Source organism: Babylonia areolata, chromosome 4, assembly GCF_041734735.1.
Source record: "Babylonia areolata isolate BAREFJ2019XMU chromosome 4, ASM4173473v1, whole genome shotgun sequence".
NCBI lineage: Eukaryota > Metazoa > Mollusca > Gastropoda > Neogastropoda > Buccinidae > Babylonia > Babylonia areolata.
The window spans coordinates 14,785,042-14,800,379 of record NC_134879.1 but is presented as its reverse complement, the minus strand read 5'-3'; the positions used below and the strand labels follow the sequence as shown (position 1 = coordinate 14,800,379).

General features: G+C 40.4%; 1 protein-coding gene across 1 annotated transcript in view; it reads left to right on the top strand.

Moving 5' to 3' along the window:
- Positions 1-15,338, top strand: part of LOC143280888 (spectrin beta chain, non-erythrocytic 5-like) — a 355,560-nt gene that overhangs the window by 237,813 nt on the left and 102,409 nt on the right. Inside the window, exons 34-41 of the mRNA XM_076585640.1 lie at positions 3,169-3,308; positions 4,799-4,922; positions 6,047-6,193; positions 6,779-6,952; positions 7,922-8,142; positions 9,922-10,108; positions 11,253-11,453; positions 14,449-14,565. Coding sequence (XP_076441755.1) covers positions 3,169-3,308; positions 4,799-4,922; positions 6,047-6,193; positions 6,779-6,952; positions 7,922-8,142; positions 9,922-10,108; positions 11,253-11,453; positions 14,449-14,565 — 1,311 coding nt within the window. The remainder of the gene's footprint in view (positions 1-3,168; positions 3,309-4,798; positions 4,923-6,046; positions 6,194-6,778; positions 6,953-7,921; positions 8,143-9,921; positions 10,109-11,252; positions 11,454-14,448; positions 14,566-15,338) is intronic.

The window sequence follows — 15,338 nt, the reverse complement described above, 5'->3', positions numbered from 1 at the left end:
CTCTCTCTCTCTCTCTCTCTCTCACTCTCTCTCTCTGTCTGTCTGTGTGTCATCCATCCATCTTACCTCACTCTCTCTTCTCCTTTCACACTCACACTTTCTCTCTCTCTCTGTCTGTCGCCACACCCTCTCCGTCTCTCTTTCTCTCTCTGTCTCTCTTCCTCTCTCTCTGTTCTCCCCTTCTGCCCCCTATTCTGTCCCCAGTCTGTATGACAGATTGAATTAACCCCTTGACTGCTGAACCCCATTCTGTCCCCAGTCTGTATGACAGATTGAATTAACCCCTTGACTGCTGAACCCCATTCTGTCCCCAGTCTGTGTGACAGATTGAATTAACCCCTTGACTGCTGAACCCTATTCTGTCCCCAGTCTGTATGACAGATTGAATTAACCCCTTAACTGCTGAACCCCATTCTGTCCCCAGTTTGTATGACAGATTGAATTAACCCCTTGACTGCTGAACCCTATTCTGTCCCCAGTCTGTTTGACAGATTGAATTAACCCCTTGACTGCTGAACCCCATTCTGTCCCCAGTCTGTATGACAGATTGAATTAACCCCTTGACTGCTGAACCCCATTCTGTCCCCAGTCTGTATGACAGATTGAATTAACCCCTTGACTGCTGAACCCTATTCTGTCCCCAGTCTGTATGACAGATTGAATTAACCCCTTGACTGCTGAACCTTGGTGAAATGAGATCAGTGCGGCATGCGTTTTGCAGTTGTACTTATCATGTACTCTTGAAGTGATTGATTTGATTTGATTTTACAGTACAATACAATACAATACACAAACATTATTGTCTATACTTTGGTACAGAGATTTTCTTTTTGGCAGCAGCACATGTCCAGCATGAGAAGAAAACAACAAACAAATAAAATGAATAGAAAATAAAAAAAGATAAATTAAAGTAAATGGCACCAAATGGAAATAGCTATATACAAATATACAGATTACTGAAATTTACGTGCCTCTCCATTTCAGTCAGCCAAACCGCATTGCACATCTTCACACACACACACACACACACACACACACACCACCACACACACGCACACATACACTCTCTCTCATCCCCTCTCTCTCTCTGTCTCTCTCTTCACAAAATATGCAACTACAAAGATCACAGTTCATTTGCTGAACAAAGTAATGCTATGCTAAAAGGAAGAAGTCCAATTCAAAAATGGTGACTGACATCCTTGATATGTAACCTGTGTCTTACATGTATGTGGCTGTCTGTGTGTGAAAGCCTAACTCATCAGCAGCAGTTAAGGGGTTAACCAGCTCAGAGACTGCCTGTATAATAGCTGCAGAGAGTGTCCGTAAGATAGAGACTTACGCCAGAAAAAAATCTGGAAGCACAGAGTCCTCTTCATAAAGTAATTGCCTGCATGTCAAGACCTCTTTGTCTTTGCAGCTGTCGATAGAGGATCTGATTTCAGAGCTTCTGAGCAATACTGAGCCTTTGAGCGATAGGGTAACGCACTTTTCGCCTTGACCTATGGCGTGAGCCATTAACGGTCAAAGACATTTTCCTTTCTCTCATCCATGAACAATTGAAAAAAAAAGGAGGGTGGATAGCACTGTCTCTGGTTGATTTGAAAGTGGGGATAGTGGTGAATTTTTTCTTCTTTTTTTAATTTTTTTTTAGTTTCCACTCAAACATTGCCAAGGACTACGTTTGTTTTGTTTTTTTTTGCCATTGTGCATTATGGATTATGATTTGTTTGGTTCTGAAGTAATACAGCAAGAAGCATGAGTTGAATTCTGTGTTGTCTTTCTCCGTCTCTTTTATTTGTTTCTCTCTGTTTTTGTTCACTTTGCTTGAATGTTTGCGTTTATTTTTTGTTCTTTGGAGAAGAATACCTGCAACATTTTAGCAAGATTTTAGGGCATTAGTTTGCGTGCATGCTTTTGTATTATTTTCATATCATAGATTGAACATTCTTATTTGATAGGATGTTTTTGTTTAACTTTATTTTTTTTTCAAATTGACTGATATTCCACTTTATGTACTGTTGCCTCTCTTTTAGATATCCTGCACACTTTATGTTGGGTTGAATCAGTTTCTTCTGGCACCAAAACCAAACAAACTTTCCCACCGTTTTAAGTTTCTTTGTCTCTTTGTCAGTGTTTGGCTGGCCGTGCATGTGTTTTTCTTCTTTGTCCACCCCGGTCTTTCTTCTTTTGCTTCTCTTTCTCCGTGTCTTGTTGTATGTTTGTTTCACATTGTGTGTACAATCTGCACTGGTTTCATAGTTATTCACTTACTGCATACAACAGATTGATGTTAGCCGTAGTTTCCTGTCATTTTGTAATCGAGAATGTACAAAAGAGTACAGATACTTGATGTTTTCCTGGTGAGAATGTGGATAAACGAATTATATATGTTTATATTGTACAAATGTACTTAAAAGTAACCCAGTATGATTTTTACAAATTAGATCTGAATATTAATCATATTGAATTTAGGAAAAGGGATTTCAGATAGGAATGTTGCACTTTCAAGTTCAGAGAGCCAGCTTGGAATGTGAATGCTGTAATATTTTCACTTTGGAGGGTGGTTTCAAATGACAATGACACCTTTTTTTTTTTTCTTTTTTCTTTTTTTTAGTTCAAGGTGTGTTGAAAATGAGATTGCTACCTTATTTGGTGTTCGGGAGGGGGGGGGGGATAGTTTTAAACAAGTAAGCATCATTTTAAGAACAGTGAAATTAGCTTCACGTATTGGATAGATTTTCTCAAGTTCAGGATCCAGGAAAGCAGTGTGCATTGAAAAATGAATAACTTTTTTTAATTTCAGGAAGGCTGTTTGAAATATGAATGTTGCTTTACTTTTTATTCTGGAAGGCGGTTTCAAAATGTAATTCCCGCAATGTTTTGATAACAGTGGAAATGGGGTCAAGTAGGAGTCTTTAATGTTTGTTGGTTGGTTTGTTTTTTTTAATTGAGGAAGGCAGTTTAAAGTGGGATTTGATTAAGTAGGAGAGCATCAAGAAAACAAACAAAACCCACAGGGGGTAGTTTTGAAGTGAGGATGGTGTACTATGAACGTAGTTTAAAGTGGGATTTAATTAAGTAGGAGAGCATTAAGAAAACAAAAAACAAACAAAAAAAAAAAAAACCCGCAGGCGTAGTTTTGAAGTGAGGGTGGTGCACTGTTTTCAGAGCACCGTGGACGATGTGGAGGGGTTGTTGCGTCGCCATGAGGACTTCAACGGCAAGCTGCAGGCCCAGGATGACAAGATGAAGGCGCTCAACGACCTGGCTGACCGTCTCATCGCTGAGGGTCATCCTGATGCTGACCGGTGGGTAACCGGTTCTCCCCAGTGTTGGTGTGAGAGCAAGGTGGCAGAATGGTTGAGATGCTCATCTGCCAGTACAGAGTCTGTGAGGGTCTGGGTTCAAACCCGGCTCTCGCCCTTTCTCCCAAGTTTGACTGGAAAATCGAACTGAGCGTCTAGTCGTTCAGATGAGACAAATAAACCAAGGTCTTTTGTGCAGCATGCACTTGGCGCACTGAAAGAGAACCCATGGCAACGAGAGTGTTGTCCTCTGGCAAAAATTCTGGCGAAGAAATTCACTCTGATAGGTACACAAATTATTTTGCATGCACTCAAGGCCTGACAAAGTGCTTTGGGTTATGCTGCTGGTCAGGCATCTGCCTTACAGATGTGGTGTAACGTATATGGATTTGTCTGAACGCAGTGACGCCTCCTGAGAAACTGAAACTGGTGTGAAGAGTCAAGTCGGGTTTTATTTGCCCTCAAATCCCAGCAGGTTTTTAACATGACACAGTCACACAAAGAATGTGTGTGTGTGCGTGTGTGTGTGTGTGTGTGTGTGTGTGCGTGCGTGCGCGCGCGCGCGCGCGTGTGTGTGTGTGTGTGTGTGCTCAGAACTCTTTTTTTTCTTTTTTTTTTGCACATCTTTACGTGTCCCAAAAAGAAAGAAAAGAAAGGCGGTGTATAAAACAGCTGTACACTGTCATCATTACAGTGTTTGCATTTTTGACCAGTTTCTTCCCGCACAGTGAACTGTTAAGTCATTTACTGCGTGTCTTGCGGAGTGACGGTGACTTTTCTTGGTGAAACATTGAGTTAAGACCATTGTCAGTGTGCCTGTTCACAACCGTCTGTTGTCTGTAGTCAGTGCGTCTTTGAGTGTTAATAACTGTTTGAATGTGTTTTTGACCAAAATGTTTTCTGCTGTGATATGGCCCTGTGCCGTTGGCTGGGCTTTTAGCGAGAATACTATGCTTTAACTGTCTGTTGTTGGAGTGTACAGAAGTACAAAAGTAAAGCTGAGGTGATCTGCTACTACACTATTACTAATAGTAATAATGATGTGCATTTATATTGTGTTTACCTTTTGGCCCTCAGCCATTTACGAAGAAGGCGCAGGGTATGAAAAATATTAACGACACAAACTTGTGAGAAATGCTTTTTTTTTTTCATGGCATAACAGCATTCACAGCATACACACACACACACCTCACACCTTTCCCACCTCTCCTCCTCCTCTCTCTCTCTTTCTGTAAAACAGCAGTCACAACACACACACCTCTCCCACCTCTCTCTCTCTCTCTCTCTCACTCTCTCTCTTTCTGTAAAACAGCAGTCACAACACACACACCTCTCCCAACTCTCTCTCTCTCTCTCACACACACACACACTCTCCGACACCACAACCAACACCAACACCACCACCATCACTCCACCATCCTCCTTGCGCCCCCTCGCCCTCCTCCACACACACACCCCACCCACACACACGTAACAATATGGTCACTGTGCAGCATTGACAAGCGGCGGCGTGAAGTGATGGCGCACCGTCAGAAGGCCAGGGACAAGGCGGAGAGCCGCCAGGGAACGCTGGCTGCCTCCCTTGCCTTCCAGGAGTTCAAGAGAGACTCCTCAGAGGTGTGTACAATTCTGGCTGACCCAGCGCATGTTTTTTATTTGTGAGGAATTTAACTGACAGGGGGATTTGTGTCTGGCTGTCAGTCTGTCTGTCTGTCTCCTTTTCTATCCATGTCTCGGTGTATCATTTATCAACCATTGCAAGGACTTTGGGCTCTGAAGCCATATGCGTGTCCACAGATGATGTCTGCTGATGATGGCTTAATCAGCACGTCGTCATGTCATCCTTGGCTCATCAGTTCTTTGATTCATATTTATGTTGAGGTTTTATTCAGATAATCATTGTGTGCAAACGGTATGCTTATATTTTATATGTTCAAAAGTTTTAAACAGTGAAGATTTCACATTCATAAGGTAGCTTGTGATTTGTATGTGCGTAGGTTTTTTTTCTTTCACTTTTCTCTTGTATAGAATTAAATCAAGTATGATTCAGTTTGCACATGATAGTATTATTCTGAGAATAATTCAGGGTTTATGTGGTGAGTGATGTGAAGAGTGGTTAAAAAAGAAATCCAACACCTTGAGTAACTTCATCAACAATCAATACCTCTGACTGCACAGAGAGAATCACAGCAGCAGAGCTTTTAGTTGTTCATTTGTACAAATGTGTAATTCACTGCCTTTTTCAGTCATTCAGAGCATGTGTGTATGTGTGCATCTGTATGTGCATGCGTTGTTGTTGTCTTCAGTTTAACGTCTTTTCACTTGAAGTGATATTAGACGAAAACAAAAAACGAAGAAAAAAAACACGTGGGGGTAGGGGTTGTGGGAGGGGGAGGGGTAAAAATGTGTGTATGTGTGGAGGGTGGATAGGGAGAGACAACACTATGGAAAATGGAAACGTTATAAACGCCAGCATCAAACAACTATAACAACTATAACAAATGTCCTATAGGACTACGCAGCAAACCTTCTGCAATAACAAATAACACATTGGGATTGTTAATAACACATTCAAAAGAACTTTTGAAATGTGCATGCGTGCGTGTGCTTATGTGCAGTGTGTATGATTGACATGTTACTGTAAAACGCTTTGAGAGGTTTGAAACTGCCATATAAAATGTACCACTGTAATTATGTATTATTATTAGTCTCACTCATTATGTCTGATTGTGTGGTGACAGCTGTCAGATTGGATGAAGGAGAAGTACAAGACAGCAACAGACGAGTCATACAGAGACCTCACCAACATCCCGGCCAAACTGCAGAAACACCAGGCCTTTGAGGCGGAGCTCCGGGCCAACAATGACCGACTCAAAGACCTCAACAAGGTAGCTGCTAAACACTCCCACCCGTAATCCACTTGTTCTTGTTTGTCGTGTTCTGATTTCTTCCTGGTCACCTTGACTCAAAAGACCTCAACGAAGTAACTGCTGACACTCTGATCCTTAATCCACTTGTTCTGGCTTACATGCCAACAACAGACTCAAAGACCTCAACAAAGTAACTGCTGACACTCCAACCTTTAATCCAGTTGTTCTTGCTTACGTGCCAACAACAAACGACGCAAAGATGTCAGTAAGTAACTGCTGACACTTCCACCCTTAATCCAGTTGTTCTTGTTGAGATGTTTTGATTCCCTCATGGTCATCATCATTGATGCGATTACGTCACCTCTGTAATCTATAGTCACTATGGCAAAAATTGTATTCCTTGTTTTGACAACCAGGTGGTAAAAAAAAAAAAGAAGGAAAGAGAAAAACGCATTGAAAGACTGAATTGTATAATCGACCATTGGACTGACGTATATGTTGCACAACCATTTTCTGTTCTTAAGAAGTAGGTTTTAAAAAAAAAAAGAAAAAGAAAGACTGAATCATATAACTGACTAATGGACTGAGGTGTGTAATCATCAGACAGGCAAGGCACTGATGGAGGAGAAGCACCCATCATCGAATGAGATCAGAGGCATCCTGGACGACCTCAACCGGCAGTGGGAGGACCTGGCCTCTAAGGCCGAAGACAAGGGCAACAAACTGCGTCAGGCGTCGCAGCAACAGATGTTGAACAGAGCTCTGGATGATGCTCAGGTGTGTGTGTGTGTGTGTTTGTGTATATGTGTGTGCAATATTTTACCCATCAGTAAATGTTGATAAGTTGTTGACTGTGTTTGATATTTTCATTGAATCAAACTCACTGATTAGCAAAATTAATTGCCAAAAGTTGTCTGATAACAATATAAGATTTCTTTTTTTTTTTTCAAATTCATAACTAGTAGTATAAGGACTGGGGATTCTGGCTCACGTCTGTTTTAAGCCTCCAGAATTGTTCTTGGTCCGAGGACAATTTTTGAGGCTTGAATCGAGGTGAGCCAGAACCCCCAGTCATTATATTACTTGAACTGGAAACACTTTCATGAGAGAGAAAAACAAACAAGAGAGGCAAGGCCTTCAAGACTCACTTGTGATACACTTAAAAAAGAAAAATCCAAGCTTTTTATGTATTGAGTATAATTTCAAAATGTAATGTTTAAGATGAGAAAGATCAGTTTAAAGCGAATTAACTCCCCTAGCATTAATTACAGAGTAATTTCCCTTTTTTACTATCTGCACCAAAAACGTTTGCAAAATAAATAAAACTTCCATGCTTAGCAAAAGAAGTTCCTGTTTGAACAGAAAATGATAATAATGACTCCTCTTGTTGTTGTGTCAGAATAAGAGGTCAAAGTGCCAAGTTTAGAGAATACAAAAAATATAAATATAACAGTCAATGCAGTTTGCATATAATTAGGCTTCTTTTTTTATTTTTTTTGTGCCCATCCCAGAGGTGCAATATTGTTTTAAACAAGATGACTGGAAAGAACTGAATTTTTCCTATTTTTATGCCTAATTTGGTGTCAACTGACAAAGTATTTGCAGAGAAAATGTCAATGTTAAAGATTACCACGGACACACAGACACACACACACACACAGACAACCGAACACCAGGTTAAAACATAGACTCACTTTGTTTACACAAGTGAGTCAAACACACAAACGATACCTCTCTGATGCTCAGAACAAGCTGGACGAGATGGAGAAGTCGGTGGCGAACCCCGACCTGGGGTCTGACCTGCGCGGGGTGAAGGAGCTGCTGAAGAAACACCAGAACCTGGAGATGGACCTGGGGTCCCTGGCCAACACCATCAAGTCCATCGTCAGCCAGGGTCAGGAGATGGCCAGCGCCGGACACTTCAACTCCGCTGGTATCCTGTCTGCTGTGGAGGACTTCAACAAGAGGTTGGTCTTGATTTTTTGTTTTGTTTTGTGTTTTTTTGTTTGTTAATCAGTTTGATTTTTGCGAACAATGAGATGATAATTATCCAGTCACAAGTATAACCATGTCTTCCGCAATAGGTTGGTTTTGCTTTTGTCGTTGCTGTTATTGTTTTGATTATCATTGTTCTAATTATAAATCTAACTGCACTTCAACAAGAGGTTGGTCTTGTTTTTGTTGCTGTTGTTTTTATTATAAGCCTGATTGTGGTCAACACTTGGCTTATATCACAGATTGACATAAGTTTACATTTGGGCCAACAGCAAAGTGAGAGCTGTATTATCAATGGTTTCTCCAGTCAGTGGGAAACCATTTGCAGCTTAGCCTTTTGTGAAGGACTATGACTCTCAAACTAGGAGGCAAAATTACACTGGCTCTTAGTGCTGCAGCCTTGTGGGCTAGTTGGCCTTTGGGAACCATCCCAACGCCGACTGTCCTAAAACCCTCTTGGTCAAGAGAGTGGGGATGTACTTGGGCAAGACACTCTCCACTATAATCAAATTCTGGCCCAGATAGTCGGAACAGCAGTTGCCTCCTCTGCCGTTCTGATCGTCATAGTCGGACACGACTGACTATCATATATATATATAGATTGTGGTCAACAAATAAGATAGTGATGATCCAGTTGGTAGTCTAATTATGACTTCAACAAGAGGTTATCTTGATTTTGTTATGTTGTTTATTATCAGCTTCCCTGTGGCAAACAAATAAGACAATAGTAATTCAGTCATAAATTAAAAAAAACACTTTTTTTTTTTTATCTTACTTTGAGGGAGTGTTAAACGGAAATCCTTTCCTCATTTCACGGAAGATAAAATCAAACACTATACTTTCTTGTTCAGTGAAACTAAATATCCCGACCCCCTTTTTTTTAAACATTAATTATACTTCATGCATGTAAGAACAGCCTGATTTTAATATTGAAAATTCTTTGATGAGGAAGATAAGGCAATGCATCACAATATAGCACAGCACAGCACAGCACAGCACAGCACAAAATAAAGAGCAGTGCAACACAACACAGCTGAATACAATGCAGTAAGACAGTACAGCACAACTCAGTACATTGCATACAATACATCACAACTCAATGCTTAGCAATACAATACAATACAATTACAATACAATACAGTATAACAGCACTCAGTGCATTACACAGTTGGCCTAGCGGTAACCGTCTGCCTAGGAAGCGAGAGAATCTGAGCACACTGGTTCGAATCCCACAGTCGCCAGTGTTTTCTCCCCCTCCACTAGGCCTTTAATGGTAATCTGGACACTAGTCATTCGGATGAGATGATAAAACAAAGTCCCATGTGCAGAATGTATTTAGCACACATAAAAGAACCCATGGCAACAAAAGGGTAGTCCCTGGCAAAATTCTGTAGATAAAAAATCAACTTTGATAGGAAAGCAAATAAAATAGTGGGCAGTTAAAAAAAAAAAAAAAAAAAAAAAAAATTGTAATAGATGGCACTCTCAGTGTAGCGACATGCTCCCTTGGGGGAGAGCAGCCCAAATTTCACAGGGAAATCTGTTGTAACAAAAAGTAATGCAAAACAATACAATAGAATACAATACAGTACAATATAGTCCAATACAATACAATACAATAAAAAAAAAGGTCATACAATACAGTACAGTACAATACAGTACAATGCAATACAAAACAATGCAATGCAGTGCAACACAATGCAGTACAATACAATACAATGCAAAACAACGCAACCTGTGGATGGTGACAGATTTGAGCGGCTGAAGCCAGCAGTGGCCGACCGCAAGGCCCGACTGCAGGAGTCACTGCAGTGGCACCAGTTTGCCTTCGATGCTGACTCGGAGCTGCAGTGGATCAAAGACTACCTGCCTGCCGCCGCGTCCACTGACTACGGCAAGAACCTCATCGACGCTCAGAAGCTGCACAAAAAACACCAGGTGAGATCACTTAATACCTGGTTGTTTTGGTCAGTGTGTTATCATAGAAATGTTTAGTCATTGTGTGTTATGTAAGGTTATGTTGGCAAGAACCTCATTGACGCACAGAAGCTGCACGAGAAACGGCAGGTGAGGTCACTTACCTGGTTGTTTTGGTCAGTGTGTTATTATAGAAATGTTTAGTCATTGTGTGTTATGTAAGGTTATGTTGGCAAGAACCTCATTGACGCACAGAAGCTGCACGAGAAAGCGCAGGTGAGGTCACTTAGTACCTGGTTGTTTCGGTCAGTGTGTTATAGAAATGTTTAGTCATTGTGTGTTGTTATGTAAGGTTATGTTGGCAAGAACCTCATTGACGCACAGAAGCTGCACGAGAAAGCGCAGGTGAGGTCACTTAATACCTGGATGTTTTGGTCAGTGTGTTATTATAGAAATGTTTAGTCATTGTGTGTTATGTAAGGTTATGTTGGCAAGAACCTCATTGACGCACAGAAGCTGCACAAGAAACCGCACGTTTCGGTCAGTGTGTATTGTATATAATGTTTCGTCATTGTGTAATGTTATGTTGTGAATTGGCCAGGTAAGGCAGAAGTGGAAGGGGGTATTTGGGGGTAGGTGACTGTGTAAAGTCAATTTTACACCTAGTTAAAGTAACTAAACTGTTTATTTTATTTATTTTTTTTTCTACAGATAATGTTTGTTGCTCATGTTTTCCATGATACATGAAATGTTAGCTTGGTTAATAGGTAAGTGTGCATTAAGAGGAACAATGCCTTATCTTAGCATTAACCAAGAATGGAAGTTTCAAAACAATAATTTGCCTCATTTCATACTGCTTATTATGCACAAGCCTTTTGGACACATGCATGCTAAGAGCAGTAAACACTGCCGATTATGTTTAAATAGAACAGTGTCATAAACGAAGCCAGTTTACTACTGGAAGTGAAACAGATCTCATGACAGTGCTGAGAGAGAACAACCTTTTCACTGTGTCATACTAATTGTATTTGGTAAAATATTCACAAGACGTTGATCTGAATTATGTGTTCTCAGGACTTTGACTGTGAGAAACCTTTTCACTGTGTTGTGCTAATGGTAACTGGATAAAATATGCTCAATTGTTAATTTGAATATTCATTCTCAGGACCTTGACCGTGAGATCCAAGGTCACCAGCCGACCTTGGAGCGGGTGCTGGCCACAGGGGAGCGCCTGCTGAACGACAAGCACCACAACTCCAAGGCCGTCAAGGACAAGTGTCAGGAGCTGCAGATCTCCTGGGACGACCTCCTCAAGAAGTCCAAGAACCGCAAGAAGAATCTGGACATCTCTCTGCAGACTCAGAAGGTGGGTGTGGGTGTGATTTGTGCTTTGTTTGTTTGTACGGATGTGATTTGTGCTTTATCTGTTTGTATGGGTGTGATTTGTGCTTATGTACCTATGTGGTTGTGATTGCGCGTGTGATTTGTGCTTTATTTATTTGTATGGGTGTGATTTGTGCTTTATTTATTTGTATGGGTGTGTTTGTGCTTTATGTACTTATGCGGATGTGATTGCGGATGTGATTGTGCTTTATGTATTTGTATGGGTGTCATTTGTGCTTTATTCATTTGTATGGGTGTGTTTGTGCTTTATTTATTTGTATGGGTGTGATTTGTGCTTTATTTGTTTGCATGGGTGTGTTTGTGCTTTATTCATTTGTATGGGTGTGTTTGTGCTTTATTTGTTTGCATGGGTGTGTTTGTGCTTTATTTGTTTGCATGGGTGTGTTTGTGCTTTGTGTACTTATGGGGATGTGATTGTGGGTGTGATTTGTGCTTTATGTATTTGGTTAGGTATGGTTGTAGTTTATGTACTTATGCAGTTGTGATTGCGGGTTGTAATTGTGCTTCATGTATTTGCGTGGGTGTAGTTGTACTTGTGTACTTATGTGGTTGTGGTTGCGGGTGTGATTTGTGCTTTATTTATTTGTATGGGTGTGTTTGTGCTTTATGTACCTATGCGGATGTAACTGTGGGTGTAATTTGTGCTTCATGTATTTGCGTGGATGTGATTGTACTTTATGTGCTTGTGCGGTTGTTATTGCAGATGTGGCTGTGTTTTATTTATTTTGGTGGGTGTGGTTGTACTTAAAGTACTTACGTGGATGTAACTGCAGGTATGATTGTGCTTTATCTATTTGCGTGGGTGTGATTGTACTTTATGTACTTGCGTGGTTGTGATTGTCCTACATGTGTTTGTGCAGATGTGATTGTTGGTTTAAGTGATGTGACTGTTGGTTAAGAGATTCACGAGGGAAACACAGGGCGACAGTAACTTACCTCCAACAACCACGGTTCTAGGAGATTCTCTTTAGCTGTGCTGTGTGTAGTAGTTCTTTTTTATGTATTTATTTATTTTATCTTATTTTATTATTTTAAATTTTTTTATCAATTAATTAATTAATTAATTTTATTTTTATTTTATTTTATTTTATTTTTTTATTATTTTTTCTCAAGGCCTGACGAAGCGCTTTGGGTTACGCTGCTGGTCAGGCATCTGCTTTGCAGATGTGGTGTAGTGTATATGGATTTGTCCGAACGCAGTGACGCCTCCTTGAGCTACTGAAACTGAAACTGAAACTGTGCCTCTGACATTCTAACTATCTTCATGCTTGTGTCACACTCCGGCGGGATGTGATTGTGCTGTGTGGATTATATGTGTGCTGATCATGTTTATACCTGTGAATGAGTAGGTTGTTGTGTGAAAGGATGAGTATGAGCACGTGTTTGCAAGAACGTATGTGTGTGAATGCATCTGTTTGTTTCATTTATGTGTGGATACGTGTGCTTTCCTCTCTCTCTCTCTCTCTCTCTCTCTCTCTCTCTCTCTCTCTCTCTCTCTCTGTGTGTACAATGTTTCTGTGTTTTATTTTAACAAACATAAAAGAAATTAGCAATCTATGAGCATGCATCTGACAGGATGGCATGCAGACCAACTGCTTTCAGTTCTCAAAGATTCTGCATGTTTGTAGTCCATATTTCTAGACTTGTAGCGTGTGTAAGTTTGTGTGTGTGGTGTGCATGTGCAAATATGTGTGTTAAGTTAATAGGCGTTTTTTTCTTCTTTCTCTTGTGATCTCACTTGACCAAGAAAAAAAAAAGAAGAAAAAAATGCATTGTTTTGAAAAAAAAAGAAGCTTTTTACATAGTACATTTATTAGTGAAGATGTGAGAATGTTTCTCAGCAGCATATACCTTTCCAGTAAGGACTAAAATGACTCAGTGAGTGAGTAAGTTTGAGAGTTTCAGAATTTGAAGGTTGTATTTTTGATTGTGTATATTTATGATTGTGTTCTATGAATTGCGTGTGTGTGTGTGCTTGTGTGTGTTGTGGGTGCAGGGGTAGGTGGGAGGTAAATGATTTAATAATGTTTTGTATCTTGTGTTCAGTTTTTCCTTTTTTGTATTTACATTTTTTCTAGTTGTAAACGTCTAGGGCTTATTTTTAGGATAAGATGTAAATGCTCATTAGATGTAAATGGGAATTATCCCAACACAGACTGTCCTAAAACCCTCTTGGGCCGAGAGAGCAGGGACGTAACTAGGGCAAGATACTCTCCACCATAATCAAATTCTAGCCCAGATATTCGGGGCAGCAGTTGCCTCCTCTGCTGTTCTGATGGCCATAGTCAGACACGACTGACTATCATACAAACGCCCATGATAATGATAATATCAATCAATCAATCAATCAAAAACACTTTATTAATCCACATGGAAATTAAGTTGTGCAATCACAGGCTCATTGTAAACACTGGCATAAAATCATGCGCAACATAAGAAGAGATTAAAACTAGTCAAATAAGAATTCCCAATAGCTGACGATATACTACCCCCCCCCCCTCACCCCCCCCCCCACACACACACATACTCATGTTAAGACAATAGGGTATTGCACAACAATATTAACAAATGAAAACATCCAACAAAAAAAAGGGTATGAGATTACTAAAAATGACATGCGCGCACGCACGCACGCACACACACACACACACACACACACACACACACACACACACACACACACACACACACACACACACACACACACAAGGTATTGTACAACAATATATAAATAAAAACATCTGAAGGGAATAAATCGTATATATAAATAAAATGCACACACACACACACACACACACACACACACACACACACACACATTCACACACACACTCACACACACACAAACAACGTATGCATGCACATAACATATGTCACGCCAATAAAATTAGAACATTAGGAAGAAGAATGTCTGTATTTTTGCTGCCTGAATCACGGAGTTGTGTGTGTGTGGACAGTACCTGTCTGAGGTGGCGGAGGTGGAGGCATGGATCAACGACAAGATGGCGCTGGTGACCAGCAGTGATTACGGTAAAGACGAGGATGCCTCAGACAGACTGCTGGCCAAGAACAAGGTAATGGGTTTGAATTCAAATAAAGACTTGACAAAAAAAGTTAAGGACCACTTTGCAAGAGCTGATATGTTTTCATCATAGAATGTTTAAAAAAAAAAATTCGAGAGATGGTTTGAATTATGCAGGATGCATTTTGGTCTACTACTGTTGTCTCATACAGCTGTTCCAGGCATAAGTGATTTGAATAATGCAGGATGCATTTTGGTCTACCGCTGTCGTCTCACACAGCTGTTTCAGGCATAAGTGATTTGAATTATGCAGGATGCATTTTGGTCTGCCGCTGTCATCTCACACAGCTGTTTCAGGCATACGTGATTTGAATTATGCAGGATGCATTTTGGTCTACTGCTGTCATCTCACACAGCTGTTTCAGGCATAAGTGATTTGAATTATGCAGGATGCATTTTGGTCTACCGCTGTCATCTCACACAGCTGTTTCAGGCATAAGCGATTTGAATTATGCAGGATGCATTTTGGTCTACCACTGTCATCTCATACAGCTGTTTCAGGCATAAGCGCACAATGAACAGCTTGAAAATGCATCTAAACTCCATTTAAAAGATTTATGTTTCAGTAAAAAAATAGTTATTCAGTTCTTTATGACTGAAAGCTGTTGTTCTTCACTGTAGAAGAATGGAAGGGCATGTGCAAGAAAGCAACACTGGTTATGTGTGGGGCTTATTGCATTGGCTGCATTCACCGCTGTTTGCCGAAAATTCAGTATCATTTCACCATGCAACACGAGAAGAAGGCTGAAGGCTGTACAGATTTTC